Source organism: Manacus candei, unplaced genomic scaffold (genome assembly GCF_025592945.1).
Source record: "Manacus candei isolate 608988 ecotype Guabito, Panama unplaced genomic scaffold, ASM2559294v1 h1tg000016l, whole genome shotgun sequence".
NCBI classification, from domain to species: Eukaryota; Metazoa; Chordata; class Aves; order Passeriformes; family Pipridae; genus Manacus; species Manacus candei.
This window is the reverse complement of record NW_026138064.1, coordinates 4,471,963-4,488,105: the sequence shown is the minus strand read 5'-3', so window position 1 is coordinate 4,488,105 and position 16,143 is coordinate 4,471,963. Positions and strand designations below refer to the sequence as shown.

At 48.1% G+C, this 16,143-nt stretch overlaps 1 protein-coding gene across 1 annotated transcript; it reads left to right on the top strand.

The window, feature by feature from the left end:
- Window positions 1-5,505: 5,505 nt before the first annotated feature.
- Window positions 5,506-14,685, top strand: LOC127468898 (fas-binding factor 1 homolog). Its single transcript, XM_051782530.1, has 18 exons — window positions 5,506-5,551; window positions 6,977-7,073; window positions 7,209-7,568; window positions 8,231-8,299; window positions 8,601-8,695; window positions 9,012-9,102; window positions 9,495-9,552; window positions 10,041-10,133; window positions 10,337-10,437; window positions 10,743-10,921; window positions 11,245-11,363; window positions 11,481-11,603; window positions 11,991-12,164; window positions 12,915-13,091; window positions 13,270-13,407; window positions 13,500-13,599; window positions 13,933-14,036; window positions 14,499-14,685. The coding sequence occupies exons 1-18, from the start codon at window positions 5,506-5,508 to the stop codon at window positions 14,565-14,567; spliced, it is 2,193 nt and encodes a 730-aa protein (XP_051638490.1). The 3' UTR covers window positions 14,568-14,685.
- Window positions 14,686-16,143: the final 1,458 nt, after the last annotated feature.

The window sequence follows — 16,143 nt, the reverse complement described above, 5'->3', positions numbered from 1 at the left end:
TGCCCCTCTATTTTGCCCTCATGAGACCCTACTTGGGGTACTGCATTGAGCTCTGGTGTCCTCAACACAAGAAGGATTTTGACTGGCTTGAGTGGGTCTAGCAGATCACAAACACTGTCCAAGGGATGGAGCACCTCTTCGATGAGGAAAGGCTAAGAGAGTTGGAGTTGTTCAGCTTGGAAAAGAGAAGGCTCTAGGGAGAGCTTATAAGCAGTCTCCCAGTACTTGATGGGGCCTAGATATTTGGAAGAAATTAATTACTGTGAGTGTGATGAGACACTGTAATAAGTTGCCCAGAGAAGCTGCAGATGCCCCATCCTTGAAACTATTCAAGTCCAGGTTGGATGGGGTTTTGAGGCATCTGTTCTAGTGAAAGGTGTCTCTGCCCATGTTAGATGAGTTTTAAGGTCCCTTCTAATCCAAACCATCTATAATTCTTCAGACTGCCAGAATATCCTACATTTTTCTGCTTGAATAATTCTCTTTACACCTATTATATTGTAAGTCAGTTTACGAGTGACTTTATGCAAGCAATCATCATTATTTATGATTTAATGAACCAGTATTTACTATGTACAATATTTGCCAGTAAAAAATTTATTAATGCTTTTTTATTAGTGATGGACCAAGAAGCAAATTCTACCAAGTCCTTCAAGATACATGGCTAACCAGACTTTATTCCATATAATATACACCAAGGCGATTTTGTATTGTTCCACTCACTGCATCAGAATGGAAAGATTCAAAGTCAGAGATCAAGTGCATCCCACAAATTTACAGTTATATTCAAAGGGGATACTAAGTTGGAGTGATTAGACTTAGTTTTCATAAGTGCATAATGTCAATTAATGACATTAATTATATTAACTCCTCTTAATTCTTTTTTAATCAAACCCTGTAGTGGCTGCTCCATTATTTTCTTCAGGATCGATAGCAGGCTGACAGGCCTATAATTAACCATATCTATTACCCAGTTTAATTTACCCTTTCTAGATATTGACATAGCATTAACTTTCTACTACTATTCAAGAATTTTCACAGTCTTCCAAAACTTAACATAAAACTGGTATAAATAAGTGTGCCAATTTAAAAATGTTACGCGCTAATAAATGTCACTTAACATGCTTGAGAGTTAGCAGCAGAATTACAGTGTTTATTGTCATTACAACACATATACTGACTCTAGGTATCCCTGAAATACAAATATACTAGCTAAACACTGTCTTCCCTGCGTTGTTGCCAGTGATACTAGGATGTCCTTGTATAATAGTTCATTGTCATGCAGATGATTCTTTAGTGTATATCAACTAGTTAGTGAAGACCAGAGACTCTTGCACATAAGTGCGGCGAATTCTCATGACAAGAAGTGATGTTAAATTACTACACTGAGTCTAGAAGCCATGTAATACTATTAAATTATCATCTTGCTTTACCTGGGCACTAGTAATAAAAAATAGTGAGCAGTGAAGTTAAAACACAAGAAAAATTTTGATAGTAAATGCTGAACTGTGAAAGAAAATTTAACCCCCTTCTGAACCTGGAAGTAGATATTTGTGTTTGGCCTCCACCACTGCCAGTAAGGCTTATTAACTAAGAAATCATAGAATCATAGACTATCCTGAGTTGGAAGAAACACACAAAGACCAGACTTCAATTCCTGGAGGTCTGTAGTGTTTCTGTATTCAGATTGACTTGTGATTAAGCATACTGACCCCTGAGGGGGTCAAAAAACAAAACAAACAAAAAAAAGCAGATGCCATCTCTAATGGTAGCAATTATGAACAATAAGAAGGTATTATTCACCAAGCCTCAATTTTACCTGGCATTTAACAAAGTGGACTTATTGTATTCATTGTTTGGTATAAATCTGCAAAATCTCAACTGTTGTTCAACAGAATTTAAAGAAACAGAGAACATAATGTTATTGCTTCCTATTTGAGTGCTGTCAAAACTTTGAAGTGGGAAAGTCTAATCAAATGTCATTGCTACAACATCAAATAGCCTTTCTTATATCTTTGAAAGACATGTGGTGCAGGACACTTGGTTAAATAATCTGTGCTGTTAACCTTCAATTACCTGATGCAGGCAAGGCACAGTTGAGTAAACTGTAGAAGAGAGTAACTAACAGGCAGTACTGCATCTGTATTGAAAGGGATTTGAGCTGCAACTGAATCTTCTTCCTTGAATTACACCTAATCTCTTTAAAGATTTTGAAACTGTGAAGAGTTCTGATAAGAGTCCTTCCTGTAAATATATTTTTTAAAATTTTAAGTCACAGATGTAACAGGACTTGGCCAGGGATGTGAAAAACAATAAGAGATTCTATTAGGGCATAGGTCAGAAAAGAAAGGCCAAGGAGAGCATACCTACCCCATAAATGAGAAGGGAGAACTAGTGTCAACAGATGTGGCAGAAGGGGCCTAGGCTGTGGCATGAGAAGAAGCAGCCAGCAGCTTAGCTCCTGTCATAAAACCAGGACAAAGCCCTAGTGGCACAGAAGTATCTCATGTCCCAGGAGCAGGACGAGCAACTCAAAAGTACGTTTCATTAAAGTGACATTCGTTCCAGTGGGACGTATAGGTTCCACCTCTGGAATAATAGACAAGCACAGTCACAGTGTAGACCCTCACCTCTGCTAATGAGTTCATTGGAACTTAGTCCAGCTGAGGCTGGCAAAGCCTTGCTTGCCTTGGCCACCCAACATCTGCCCTTGACGAAACAGAGTCCTGTGGATATGCAGAAGTGGTGAGCACAAGTATGTGCAGTTTTTCTGTGAATTCTGTTTCTCTGCACTCACTGGAGAAGCAGCAACAATTCATGAAGCAGCAGTTCTCCATGGAGTGAGAAGAGCTGGAGTGAGTGAGGGTAAGGGCAGGTGCACATGGCCAGGTACTTTCCACATGTGCTGTCAGTCTGTGCAGCACTGCACTGCAGCGTGTGATGACAGAAAGAGCTGGGTTCTGGGTGCTGCAGCCTCCTTCGTGTGACCTCTGTTTTCTTCATTCCACACCTGCTCACACGGGGAATTGCAATCCTTATAGCACACAGAAAAATCCCCTGGCACATGGGACTTAGGGCTTTCTCTCTGCCTCTCTTGCCATGCTCTCCAGAACATTTTGCTGGAAGAGCAGGAGACGATGTTGTAGAAGCGCTCAGAGGAGCAAGGGAAGCTGGAGGCTGAGTGGACAGAATTCCACACACAAGAAAAGCTGAGGGAGGAGTGGTTGGAGCAGAAGAGGGAGCAATCCCGGCAGATAGACTGCACCAGGATGAGATTGGCCAAGGTACTATTGTGGAGCCCCTTCCCATGGCCTCCAACACCACCTGGCAGGCTCCAGGGGTGGGTCCTGCCCGCAGGGAAGCCATTCAGCACTGCCTCCAGGTGTAAAGTCAGAGATATCACTCGGTGTGGTGAGAACCTGGTTGTTGAGGAACAGCCTCCACCAGTGTGTCTTAGATGTGCCATGTAACAGCATGCTTTTTTAGCTTAAGTTCCTATATCTCAGTTCTAACCTCAAACAAAGTAAAAACAAACTGCATTAACCTTAAAGGTTTATCAGCTCTAGTTATTCATCTTCTTCCCTGCTATGTGCAGTCTTAAAAACCAGACTCCATCTTCATTTTCATTAACTCCTCGGGTTCTTCTGAATTCACACTTTTTCATGCATGTTCTTCTGGGTTAGGAATGTGCTTTTAGCATTCCTTCTAACACTGTACATTCTGGCAAGATTCACTGGTCTCTGACTGCATATAGATGTGTAGAGTACTTGGTGTATACTGCACTCAGCACACATTCAGTAGTCATCGCCATTTCACTGCAAGTGTTCCACACTGAGCAGTGCAACCCTGAGGAAACCTGCAGAAGAGTTCATTAGTAGTTCAGAACAACAGGCAGTGTAATTCCTGTTGTAATTCCACTGGGAATATTGATCTCTATTGCTCTGACTATTAGGGCTTAATTTACACTTTTGAAAGCAATTAGACTAATATTTTAAAACCTTTTTTAGAGTGGCAGCATTTAAGTTTATTGTTCCACTCTGCTGTGCTGTCTTTTGTAAGAATGAAATTTCTCTGATGGATTCCAAATGATTATGTAGATAAAAGAATTTGTGATAAAAATTACCTAGAAAATCTAGAACTTCCGGGTCCTCCAGTAAGACCAGAAATTGTTTCCTCACTGTTTCTGAAATGAAAGGGAATTGCCATTAAATGAACATGACTTGTCATTTGATCAAAGCAATGAACAAGACTGAAGGTAAAAAATGTAAAAGAGAAAAAGATATGAAGACACAAGGGGTTTCTTAGTTTTGGCAGGCTTAACTAAAGAGTCACCGTCCCTTTACTTCATAGTTGTCATAATTTGTTTAGAACTTGTGATTTGCCCAAACATTAAAAAAAATCCAACAGTGGTAGCGGAAAAAAAAAATATGGAAAAACACTGATATAGAAATTAGTTATGTTAGCATTTGCAAACATTGTTATCAATGAGACCTCAGGAATACTCTTTCAGAGAAAGCATGTTCAGAGATGAAGATTTTTCTTTTCCAGTTGTGAGAAATTGCCCAAGTATACCCCACAAAACCTATTCAAATGTTGCTGCAACAGCTGTTTTTCGCTTTCCAACCAGGCCAGCTAAAGTTAAAATGTTGGCAAAGAGAAAAAGTTGCAAATGTTTCTTCAGGGAGGGGTAAAGAGTTTTGCCTTCTGCATAAAAGTTTAATAGTGCTACCATTTATTTTATATTTGCTAGGTGTTCATGAAGTAATACAAATACCACTAGAGCCCAAGTAGTCCTATTTTCTCTACCAGCTCCAGGGAGAGCAGAGCCACTGGGCTGGGACTGTAGCTTCATGGGCAACAGAGGAGTGAGAGCAGAAGCAAGGACAGGTGGACAGGTGTCTCCTTACAGCTTGTCTCATATTCATGGATAACATCCTCAGCCCCCTGGGGTAGTCCCTCTCCCATCCCATCACTGTGTGGGAGAAACCAGTCTCTGGCTCAGTGATGTCCCCATCCTCTCCTATCAGCTCCTGCTTCCCAGATGTGCCCTTTGTCTGTGGGTGCCTTCGCAATGTGAGGTCATGGGCTACAGGGAGGCTCACCGTACACACCAAGGGGTACCACGTATGAGTGCCAGACCGTGGTTCACTGCACGAAGAAGGGTTGGGGATACTTCCCTCAGCCCGGGGAGGGAGGGTGGTCCCGGGGCTAGGGAAGAGCCTGTGGCGCTGGGGCTGTGGAGACGTCTCTGATGATCCTCTGGGAGCGGCAGTGCCATCGCCATGGCAACCTGGAACTCCGAGAACACACCGAGGAACCGCGTGCGGCACCGCCGCGGCGGAGACGGTGGGAGCTCCGCGCCGTGGGACCGGCGGGCTCCATCCTGACCCCGAGGGCTCCATCTCGCCCCACTGGTCATCGGAACAAGCCATAAACCGAGTTGCTGGGTCACGGGAAGGCTGGGACAGACTGCCATGGTGAGTGTTATACAGCCTGAAGGCAAGAATGTCATCTCCAAAACAAACAGATGCGCTGTCTCCTCTGTTGGAAGGTAGGAGGGATCCCAAGGGCTGGAGGCTCTGCAAGGCCGGTGCTCAGAGGGGCTATGCTCACTGCTGTTTCTAAAGTTGGAAATATCCCTGTGGTTTCTCTGCATTTTACATGCCAATTCCCAAAGAGCACGAGGAGGGCTGTACTGCTGTTTATGGGATACCTCTGGCCTTAGTGTGTTTTGGGAAGGTGTGGGTCAGACCTGCTTTATGTTCTAATGAGGGAACCTGTCTTTCTCCACAGGCTGAAAATAGCAAGAAGAGTTTTGGAGGTATGTACACTCCGGTGCATTCATGTATGTAAGTGCCTTATCTCCTGGAAATGCATGGGACAGAGGATGGGGCACACTGGGCACAGGTAGCATCCCTGGCTGCTTGAATGTTCCAGAATCCTCATCTGAAAGCTGCAGTTGAGTGCATTGCATCTTTCCTGAACCAGAGATGCTCACCTGCCTCTCCCATCAAGGCAATTTGCTTACTGAGGCCTTATATTCCTCTCTTGGAGTCATTCCCAAATCTAGGGGATAATTTACGCTTTTATTTCTGTTCTTCTCCTCCCTAACTGCTTGGTTGGAGGCCTCTTGCAGCCGTGATGCTGAAACAGTGCTTTTGGGGTTGCCCAGGACTCTGAGACACTGCAGGATGAGAGCTCACAGATCAAGGGCTGCTTGTGGCCAGGGACTAACTGAATAGGAAGCAGCAGACTCACTTGATAAAGATGTCTCATTGCTGGCTAAGTGAAGCTAAATGTTTTATTCTTCTAATACTGGCTTAAGTCCTGGGAGTTCTCTTTAGCCCGGCAAGGAGGGCATTATGCTGATGAGGCTGGAGAGCAGCCTTCTTGGGGGGTTTCAAAAGAGTAAGGCTTATTGAGATTGGGAGCTTTCCTACCCATGCTTTGCGAGCTTGGTAGCTGCAAGAGCAGTATCCTTATACTCTTCCTGGAAGATACAAGCAAGAGAGAGCACAGGGAGTTAGAACTGGATAAGAAGAACAAAAAGCAGCTGGATAAGAAGAACAAAAAAGCAGCTGGGTGAGCCCAGCCAGGGACACTGGGAAGGTCGTCAGACGTGACAGCATTATCTTGGAGAGCGAGGTTGGTTTCTAATGCCCTTGTAGAGGAATTACCATTTCTGTAGTAGTGAGAAGGGAAGGTGGCTGATGCAAAAGTGTCATACTCTGCCCTAGAGGCAACCTGGTAACATTTGCACTGTAACCATGACTCAGTTGCATTTGGATGTAGGCTGATTCCAAATGAAGAAGGTGTTCCCATCCACACTTAGATTTTCCAGTGAAGATTTTTCCAGTTGTGTTTCCCAGAGACAGCAATCCCAGGAGGAACTGCAGGGAAGGAGGAAGAGGAGGAGGGCCGGTGTCTTTGCAGACAGCTGCTCCTCTGGGTACTTACTCAAGGCTCGTTGTCTGAACAGAGAAGGAAGAGGATCAAGACAAGAAAAAATGTGTCTTTGGAGAGCATGAGCATTCTGAGTTCAAAGACCAGACGACAAATACACAACTTGTGAGGTATTGTGCTCTGTGTGTGTCTGTAGCTCCAGTTACCAGCCATTCTGCCCTTGCAGTGGGGTGGGCAGGGTTCCCAGTGTCCCCTCACATGCAGGGTCCCCTTGCAGGCAGGTATGTGACTGCCTCTCTTTGCAGCCGACGTGCATCCCAGAACAGTGTCAAACTGAAAGAGGAGGCTCACTCCACATCTCCTCCACCAGCCAGTCACAGCCTTGTCAGGGAGGCCAAAAGGACTAGCTGTGACTGGCAGAGCTCAAAAGATGAGAAGTTTATAGATTTGGAGCCACAGCCTCCAGCAAAGACCAGCCCTGCTGCAGGCAGCCAGCCTGTCCCTGCCAGCCAGCTCCTGGCCACAGAGAAGGCAGGAGCTAAAGCTGAACCACTGAAGGAGGAGGAGGACTGGCTGAGTGCTGCCTTGGCTCTCAAGAAATCTCAAGCCCAGGTGAAAGCCTTGGACGCTCCGGGTGAAGAGCTGGATGTCCACACTCCTGCCAGGTAAAGGCACGGTTAATGGCTGCAGGTCTCCCATCTGCTCCTCATGTAGCTGCTCCAGCAGGAGTTCTCAGAAATCTTTGTCTTAGATTTAGGAAATTAATTCTAAGCACTGTCCTCTCTCAGATGAGGGTAATAACATGGGGCTTTCTACTACTGACCCAGCCCACTGCCTCATCCCAGCTCTGGGCTCTTTCCATCTGTGGTCAAGATTGCACACGTGGCCCCAGATCCCATGGAGCTGTCCTGGATCAGCACACCCCAAAAAGCTCCCCCATCCTCCTCGCTCCTACCTCCATTTCCCTTCATTCCTGCTAGTTGCAAGCAAAGGACCTCCTGTACTGAGTTCAGTTGGAATCAGGTTCAGACTTGTGCCACCCAGATGGGACTCAGAAGTGAATTGCAGACAAACTTCCATGTGTCATGGGTAGAGGTGTATTAGCTGGGGCTGCTTCTGCCAGAGGCAGGAGATGGATGCAGCAAGAAGGAACACCAGTGATGGAGGTTTTGAGGTGCCTGTGCTCCTTCTGAAATCAAAAGCTGAATCCTGCCACAGCCAACTGGGACAGGCTGTCAGCTGTGAGGCAGGAATGGGTGTCAGGGGCAAGGGTCTCATCTTTCATCCTCTCCTTGGCTGTCTCCCATTGGATGGTTTGTGCTTGAAGCCAGGTGGATGCCTCCACAAGAGCACCACAACAGACAACTACCCCACAGGACAAGGCACAGAGCTCCAGGTAAGGTCTCATTTGTCTCTCTCTCACCTCTCCCATGGAGAGGTGTCCTGCAGAAAGCAGCTGTGTGTGTGAGGAGAGGGGGGAATGGGGAGAGTGGGTACCTATCAGTGATCCCTTTGCTGTGGGACCTCTGTATCCGAGAGGGAAGGCAGCTCTGAAGAATCATCAGGCTCTTGCCTATTTGATCTCAGAGGACAGCAAAGACTTAAACTGACAAAAATGGCAATCAGGCAAATGCCTGTGCACCTCTCCCTGAGCTGTGACACTGCTGAGCATTACTTGTGTCTCTGTACCCATGCAGTCAGCCAGTCCCTCAGCTCAGCACCATGAAAGAAGCCTCAGCAGAACTGTTGCAGTCTGCAAAGCCAGATCCCTCCCAAAAGGTCAGAGCCCCGGGTGCGTATCATGTGGTTGTATAGTTTGGACAGTCATAGGCAGAGAGGGTCCCCCTGCCCTTCAAAAAGAACCCAGCAAAAGGCAGGAGCCACAGCTTCACCCTTGGCCATGGGAATGCTGCTCAGGCTATGACCAGCCATCCTTAAAGCAGGTTTTCAATCTGCAGGATCATGCCATCCCCATTTTGTGGCATGGCAGGGACATGGGGTGCACTGAGCTCAGCAGTGGCCCATGGAGACACAGCAGATTCCCCTTTGGAGAGACAGAGTCAGGAATATGTCTATGTCCATTGTCCTAATCCATGTCTGGTTTCCAGATGAATATACTGTTAAATGTGCTAGAGCTTTTCAGCCGACTGACGGTAGCAATTTGAGAGCCCGGGACACCTGCTCACAGGCCAGTGAGAAGTGAGTGCCTTTCAGACACATCACTCTTGGGGATCTCTCTGTAGCCTCCAAGTTCTTCTGATCTGCCTGTCCTTGACTTCGTGAATTATCTGTGATGCCTTTGGGAACTGGGACCCCAGAGCCTGAAGCTTTCCAGCAAGAGCTGGGTGCTCCTCAGCCCTGTACATCTTCTGTAAATCTCTCTTGTAACAGTTACTTGTTAAACAGAGCAATTACCCAACACTGCTTTTATCCCAGTGCTATTTTCGCTTCATTTTTCTGTGTTGTACGATGTGGCTGCTGCACTGTTCCTGTCTGGTCACCTGCACCTCCCCCTGCCTGGCCTGGCTGTCCCCAAGGTACATTCGCCAACCTCACGTGGGGTGCTGCTAATGCCCAGGCTTGTGTCACAGGTCTGTGCTAGAGGATGATCTCTTCAACAGACTGGAGGAGGAACTGGAATTTCTACAGGTGAGCCCAAATTTCAGGAGAGAGCCTGAGAGTCCTAAGGGCTGGGGCTGAGGCAGGCCAATACTGCCCCTAGTCTCACTCCATTCAAGTCAGTAGTGGGGATCAGAGATGAGCTGTGAAGTTGTTTCTAAACAACTGAAAGGGAATTAGAGCTTTGACTGCAGCGGCAGCTCTTGCTTGGTCTTGGAATCCTACATTTCTCATCTAGATGAATCTCCTCACCCTGCCCAGGTGGCAGGATACACACTGTCTCCCAGAGGAATCACACTCTTCTCCTTGAATCTGTCCCCCTACAACAAAGCCCAGTATCCTTGTGTCTGGAGTAGGGGCTGCTTCTGGGGAGAAAGGACCCACCAGCAGTAGGGTTGGGCAGGAGAAGGATAGAGGAAGGGCTGCAGTGGGCTAGGGATGGATTGTTGTTCCAGGGCAAGGAGGAAATGGTCTGTCTGGTGCTTTACCTGCCTGACAGCATCCCTGTGTCCCGTCAGGTTAATGCAGCTGAGTCACATCTCCAGTGTGCATCAAGCTGCTTATTAGCACTGCTCCACATCCAAGCTCATGTGTCACAGCTGGAGGGCCAGGTGAGCCTCGTTGCCTGCTGGGTGGGGGGACGACAGGTAATGCACAGGGAGGAGAAGGGGCCAAGTCTGCTCCAAGTAGCATCAGAGTGACAGGGCAGATAGAAGAAATCTTGCTGTCCAGAGATGCCTACAGCCCCAAAGTGCTGCTGTAGGAACTCTGTCCCTGGGGTCGCACAAGGACCTTCTCTCTGGGTGTCCGGCAGGTCCGGACACTGGAGATGGAGCAGGCACAGCTAAGGCAGTTACTGCAGCTTCTCCAGCAGTGGCACCAGGAGGACTTGGATCTCACTGCATGTGCCCACAGGTAGCAGGCTCTGGCCTGTTCTCACCTCCTCTGTCAGGTGCTTGCCTACAGCCCTGTCCATCTCCCCTGAGGTGGGAATGCTGGGATGCTTCCCCAGTCCATCCCTGGTGGGGGCAGGGCCACATCAGTGTGTACCTGGTGGTGGAAGAGAGCAGCCCCATGGGGGGCCAAGGTAGTGGCTCATTCTCATCAACACTGCTATGGGTGACAAGGAGGAGGGGCCAGCCCCACTGCCAGCACATCCCCAGCATGCCAGGTATAGCCAAGAAAGCAACACTCTGTTCTTGCTGTGACCTCCTGGGTAGGAGCCATATGAAGGTGGAGAAGAACAGTGGGCAGCAGGAGGAGCAGCTGCAGCAGGAGGAGCAGCCAGCAGCTCAGCTCCCACTGCAGAGGCAGGACACGGCCCCAGCACAGCAACATACAGTGTCCCAGGAGCAGGAAAAGCGTCCCATGTCCCAGAAGCTGGACAAGCAGCTCAAGGGTACGTGTCATCAAAGTGGGATTCATTCCTATGGAACCTACACCTGTAGACCCTCACCTCTGCTAATGAGTTTATTGGAGAAAGTCAGTCCAGCTAATGCTGGCAAAGCCTTGCTTGCCTTGGCCACCCAACATCTCAGGGTTTCCCCTTGACAAAAGAGTCTTGGGGATGTGCAGCAGGTGGTGAGCACACGTAGGTGCAGTTTTTCTGTGAATATGGTATGGATAGAGTGGGGGTATCCCAGCTCATGCTGCTCTGGTGTGGATAGAGTGGTGGTATCCCAGCTCATGCTGCTCATGGCCCTGCTGCTGCCTCTCCTCCAGAGCTCCAGGACAGGCTGTCGCAGCAGCAGAGGGACATGGTGAAGGAGCGGAGCCAATTCCAGGAGGTGATTGCAAAACTGGAGGCCAGGCTGAGTGAGCAGACTCAGGTGCTGGAGCAGGTGAGCCCAGTCTGTGTCCTCTGCCCACTTCAGCCTTCCTGTGTGGGTATGGGTCATGTGCCTCACCCACTGGAGTCTGGGAAGGGCATCTGTCTCTCCTCCGGTGTCCAAACCCAGGAGCGTGGCAAGGCCATGGTGGAGGAAGCCAAAGCAAAATCACTGCAGTGTTCACTGGAGAAGCAGCAACAATTCATGAAGCAGCAGCTCTCCATGGAGCGAGAAGAGCTGAAGAGGGTGAAGGTGAGGGCAGGTGCACAGGGCCAGGTGCTTTTCACATGTGCTGTCAGTCTGTGCAGCACTGCACTGCAGCGTGTGATGACAGAAAGAGCTGGGCGCTGGGTGCTGCAGCCTCCTTCATCTGACCTCTGTTTTCTTCGTTCCACACCTGCTCACGTGGGGAATTGCCATCCAAAACAGCCTCCTAGTGTGCAGATGCCAGAGGCTGGTGTGTTCCTGCATGTCTCATGCTCGTTCTTGTGGAGCAGAAGCCAGAGCTCTCCTTGCAGAGTTCTGGACACGGACCAGATATTGTGTGGGGTTTAATGGGAATGATGTGTCAAATGTGAAAAATACCCTGGTAGATGGGACTTAGGGCTTCTTCTCTGCCCCTCTTGCCATGCTCTCCAGAACACTTTGCTGGAGGAGCAGAAGTCAATGCTGCAGAAGTGTTCAGAGGAGCGAGGGAAGCTGGAGGCTGAGTGGGCAGAATTCCATACACAAGAGAAGCTGAGGGAGGAGTGGCTGGAGCAGAAGAGGGAGCAGTCCCGGCAGATAGACTGCACCAGGATGAGATTGGCCAAGGTACTATTGTGGAGCCCCTTCCCATGGCCTCCAACACCACCTGGCAGGCTCCAGGGGTGGGTCCTGCCCGCAGGGAAGCCATTCAGCACTGCCTCCAGGTGTAAAGTCAGAGACATCACTCGGTGTGGTGAGAACCTGGCTGTTGAGGAACAGCCTCCACCAGTGTGTCTTAGATGTTGACTGAAGCATCAATCCTCTCTGTCTCTTTCCTGTGCCTGTGAGGAGCCTGGACTGTCAGAGCAGAAGCAGCAGACCTCCATTTTAAGTCTGCTGAGAAGAAACCTCCAAGGTGGCTTAGGCAAAACCTCCGTGTGCTGTGGGCACATGTCCAGCCGCATTCTGCTCCTACCTGGGGCTGCCAAGAGTGGATATATGGCACAGACAGTGCGGCAGAGCTGCCTTTTTAAGCACTAGTGGGGTGGAAAATAACCATTCAGGCCAAGTCTTTCCACTGCTGACAAACTGCCATGCCTTGAGCACACCTTAGGATGTGCAATGTGGTGAGGGGCTCTCTTCTTTCTGGGAAAAGAATGTGAGTATGTCTGTACAACCAGAGCTCTGCCAGTCTTGACTCCCAACGGTGGGTGAATGAGGGCACTGCTTGAGTACCTGGTGATGTTTCTCTGCACTCCAAACTGGTCCGCAGGAGAAGATCAGCAAAAGCTGATCTCCCTCATCTACTTGGGAAGACATGAGACAGTGTCCAGAACAGGTCAGGTAATGCAACTCTTTCTCTCGTGCCCATCCTAGGAGCAGGAAGAGCTGAGTTTCCAGGGCCGTAGGCTGAGAGCCAAGGAGGAGCAGCTGGAGAGGGACAGGGAGCAGCTAGATGAATCCTGGCATGAGCTGCAGCTAGAGAAGGAGAAGGTGAACAGTATTACACAGACCATCCAGAAGCAGAAGAAGGAAATTAAAAGCATGATTCAAGTAAGTGTAGCATCTGCACTGCAATTCACAGTTGTACAGAGGCTGGGAGCAAATCTGGGGCTTCACGCTCCCAAAGTCCTGTATCCTAATCCTGACCTGGGAATAAGGGGATGTGCAAAGAAGCCCTGCCCCGGGGCAGCAAGGGGCCCTGTCTCTTATCTTCCACTCTGCTTTGCAGCGCTCATCCCAGAAGTATAGAGTAGGTAAGCGAGCCCTGCGGGAGGCACACCGAATAGAGTCCCTACAACAGGACAGGCTCCAGGCCATGCAGAGACAGTTGGAGCAGCTGAGGCAGCATCAAGAGCTTCTGCACCAGGCAAATAGACCCTCTCCTTCCTGCCCTGTGGCCACTGTGTCAAGGGCCTGCACATTTGCCAACAGCTTTTCTTTCTTGTGGGAATGGAGCAGGATTGGCTGAGCACAATTCATCAGAAGAGACAGCTCGAACAGCTGTACAACTCAGCCCAGAACCTCTGTGCCCCTATGGAAAGCCTCTCCAGCACACCGTGTAAGACTTCATGATGCTGATAGGAAGGGATGTGTGGAGAGCAGCTGCATTTGTAGTCCATTTATCAAGAGGCTTGGGATGTTCTTGGAGGCGGTTTTAATGTCTAAAGGTCATCTGTGAGTGAGTTTGCCTCCTCATCCTCTGCAGGAGCTCAACTAAACTCTCTGAGCCAGGGCAGTGCTCTGGGGGGTTGGTGGATTAAAGCCCTTTTGCACTGGGAATTTTGGGGAGAATACTGCTACAGGTGCATGTGGTCAGCAAAAAAAAAAAAAAAAGGTTTGCTCTGTGAAGCCTCCAACAGCAATGCACCATCCAGTAAGGTATCTTTTGCAGGCAGGATCCACCCTCAGCATGGCCTGTGGTATTGCAGGGACAACACAGACAGCTCCACTGCACTCTATGCTACACTGCAGATGCTGAGACAGAGGGCCCAGATGGTGAGGCAGTGGGATACAGGGACTGGAATGGGCTTGGAAGCAGCTGAGTGGGAGCAAGGCTGGGTAAAATGTTATTTGAGCCTGATATACACAGAATGGGGTGTCTCCTAAGATCACTACTGAGCTGCTGGGTTGGGCAGGGTTGCAGAAACCAGGGGCAGTTAGAGGAGCAATAGCAAAAGCAAGGACAGGTGTCTCCTCACAGCTTGTCTCATGTTCATGGATAACATGTGCCCTTGCCCAAGCAGGGCTGCTCTTGGAGTCTTTATTGGTGGGTTCTACTCATAGTTATAGATTATAAGGAGGCCCCCCATGCACCCCAAGGGGTACCATGGATGAGTGCCTGCCTGTGGCTCCCTGCATGAAGGAGGGTTTGGGTTCCTTCCCTCTGTCATGAGCATCACCCTGGAATGTGCCCCTGTCACTCTCTCATACTCATCGCATCCATCCCTCTCTTCTCAGGAGCTTGATTTCTTGGAAGGTGAGCGCGTCTTCCTGGAGTCCCTGAAGAAAGCACCCAATTCCGCATGATGCCTGTCCACCGGAGGAGGTGACATCCCCCCACACGCTACCAAGGGATAATGTGCCCTCCGACCTGGGGAGGAAAGTGAACAATAAATACTCCAAGTTGTCAGCTTCTTCTCTTTCCAAATATTGTCAGAGTGTTCGATAATTCACTGCTAATAATTCAATGCTGTACAGCTGGTCCTGAATGCCATCCAGATGAACCTGGACAAGCTTGAGATGTGGACCAGATAAGACCATAAGATTTAGCAAGACTAAATGGGAGATGTTACATCTGGATTGGGGCAACCCCTGCCCAGCATCAGTCCAAACTGGGGGATGAACAGATTGAGAGCAGCCCTGCTGAGAAGGACTTGGGAGTGCTGGTGGGTGACAGGCTGGACGTGAGCTGGCAAGGTGTGCTTGCAGCCCAGAAAGCCAAATGTGTCCTATGTGGGCAGCAGGGTGAGAGAAGGGATTCTCCCCATCTACTTTGCCCTTGTGAGACCCCACTCGAAGTACTGCATCCAGGTCTGGGATCCTGAGCACAAGAAAGACATGGACCTGTAGGAGTGAGTCTAGAGGAGGCCACAAAGATAGAGGAGGCTGGAGCACCTCTGCTGTGACAATGGGCTGAGAGAGCTGATGTTGTTCAGCCTGGAGAAGAGAAGGCTTCTGTGAAACCTCATTATGGCCTTTCAGTACTTAAAGAGAGATTATTAAAAAGAAGGGGGAATGATTTTAAACTAAAATAGGACAGATTAGATTAAATCTTAGGAGGAAATTATTTACTGTGAGGGTTGTGAGGCACTGGAACAGGTTGCCTGGAGAACTTGTGGGTGCTCATCACTGCAAGTATTCGAGGCTGGGTTTGTGATGTTGTGGAATGTTTCCCTGCCCATGGGAGGATGTTTGGAAGTAGATGATCTTTAAGGTCCTTTCCAACCCAAGCCTTTCCATGACTCTATAATGAGTATAATGTCACTTGTGCCCTTGGCATTGAAAGTCTGAAAGCAAACTAAAATGCAGACTTTAGAGGGATGAGAGCAATATTAAATTGTGCTTGCTTATTTGACTTTTTTGAGTGGTGCATTTTATATCCTGTAAGCTAACGCTTTGACACTGTTCTATCTAGTCTAGTTAATACATATTGAAGACTAATAGATATGGATTTTATGTGCTTTAGTACCTTTCTTATTGACTGGTGCAATCAAATACATTACTTTCATTAGTGATTATTAAGAATAAAGGAATTCTTAATGTTCAGTTGCAGTTTCATTGGCACTGCTTGCTTACCTTAAGAAAACAAGATTAATTCTCAGACACTTACAAAAATGTGATTCATTGTGGGAAATAATGGACACAAAATTGCACATTCTTACCAGTCTTGTCATTTAGTCATACTAATCATAAACCTTTCCTGACTTTTCTGACACACATTTAAAGGCATTTTTTAAATTTGAAACTAAATATGCACCTTGCAATATTTTTACATTTTTATTTTTAATGACTATACATTTTGTCCTCTCAGTAAAAGGAGGAAAAGCCTCCAAAGTGACACTTTGTTATGACTCAGGCAACCTGTGACAGCTAGCTTCTTTCT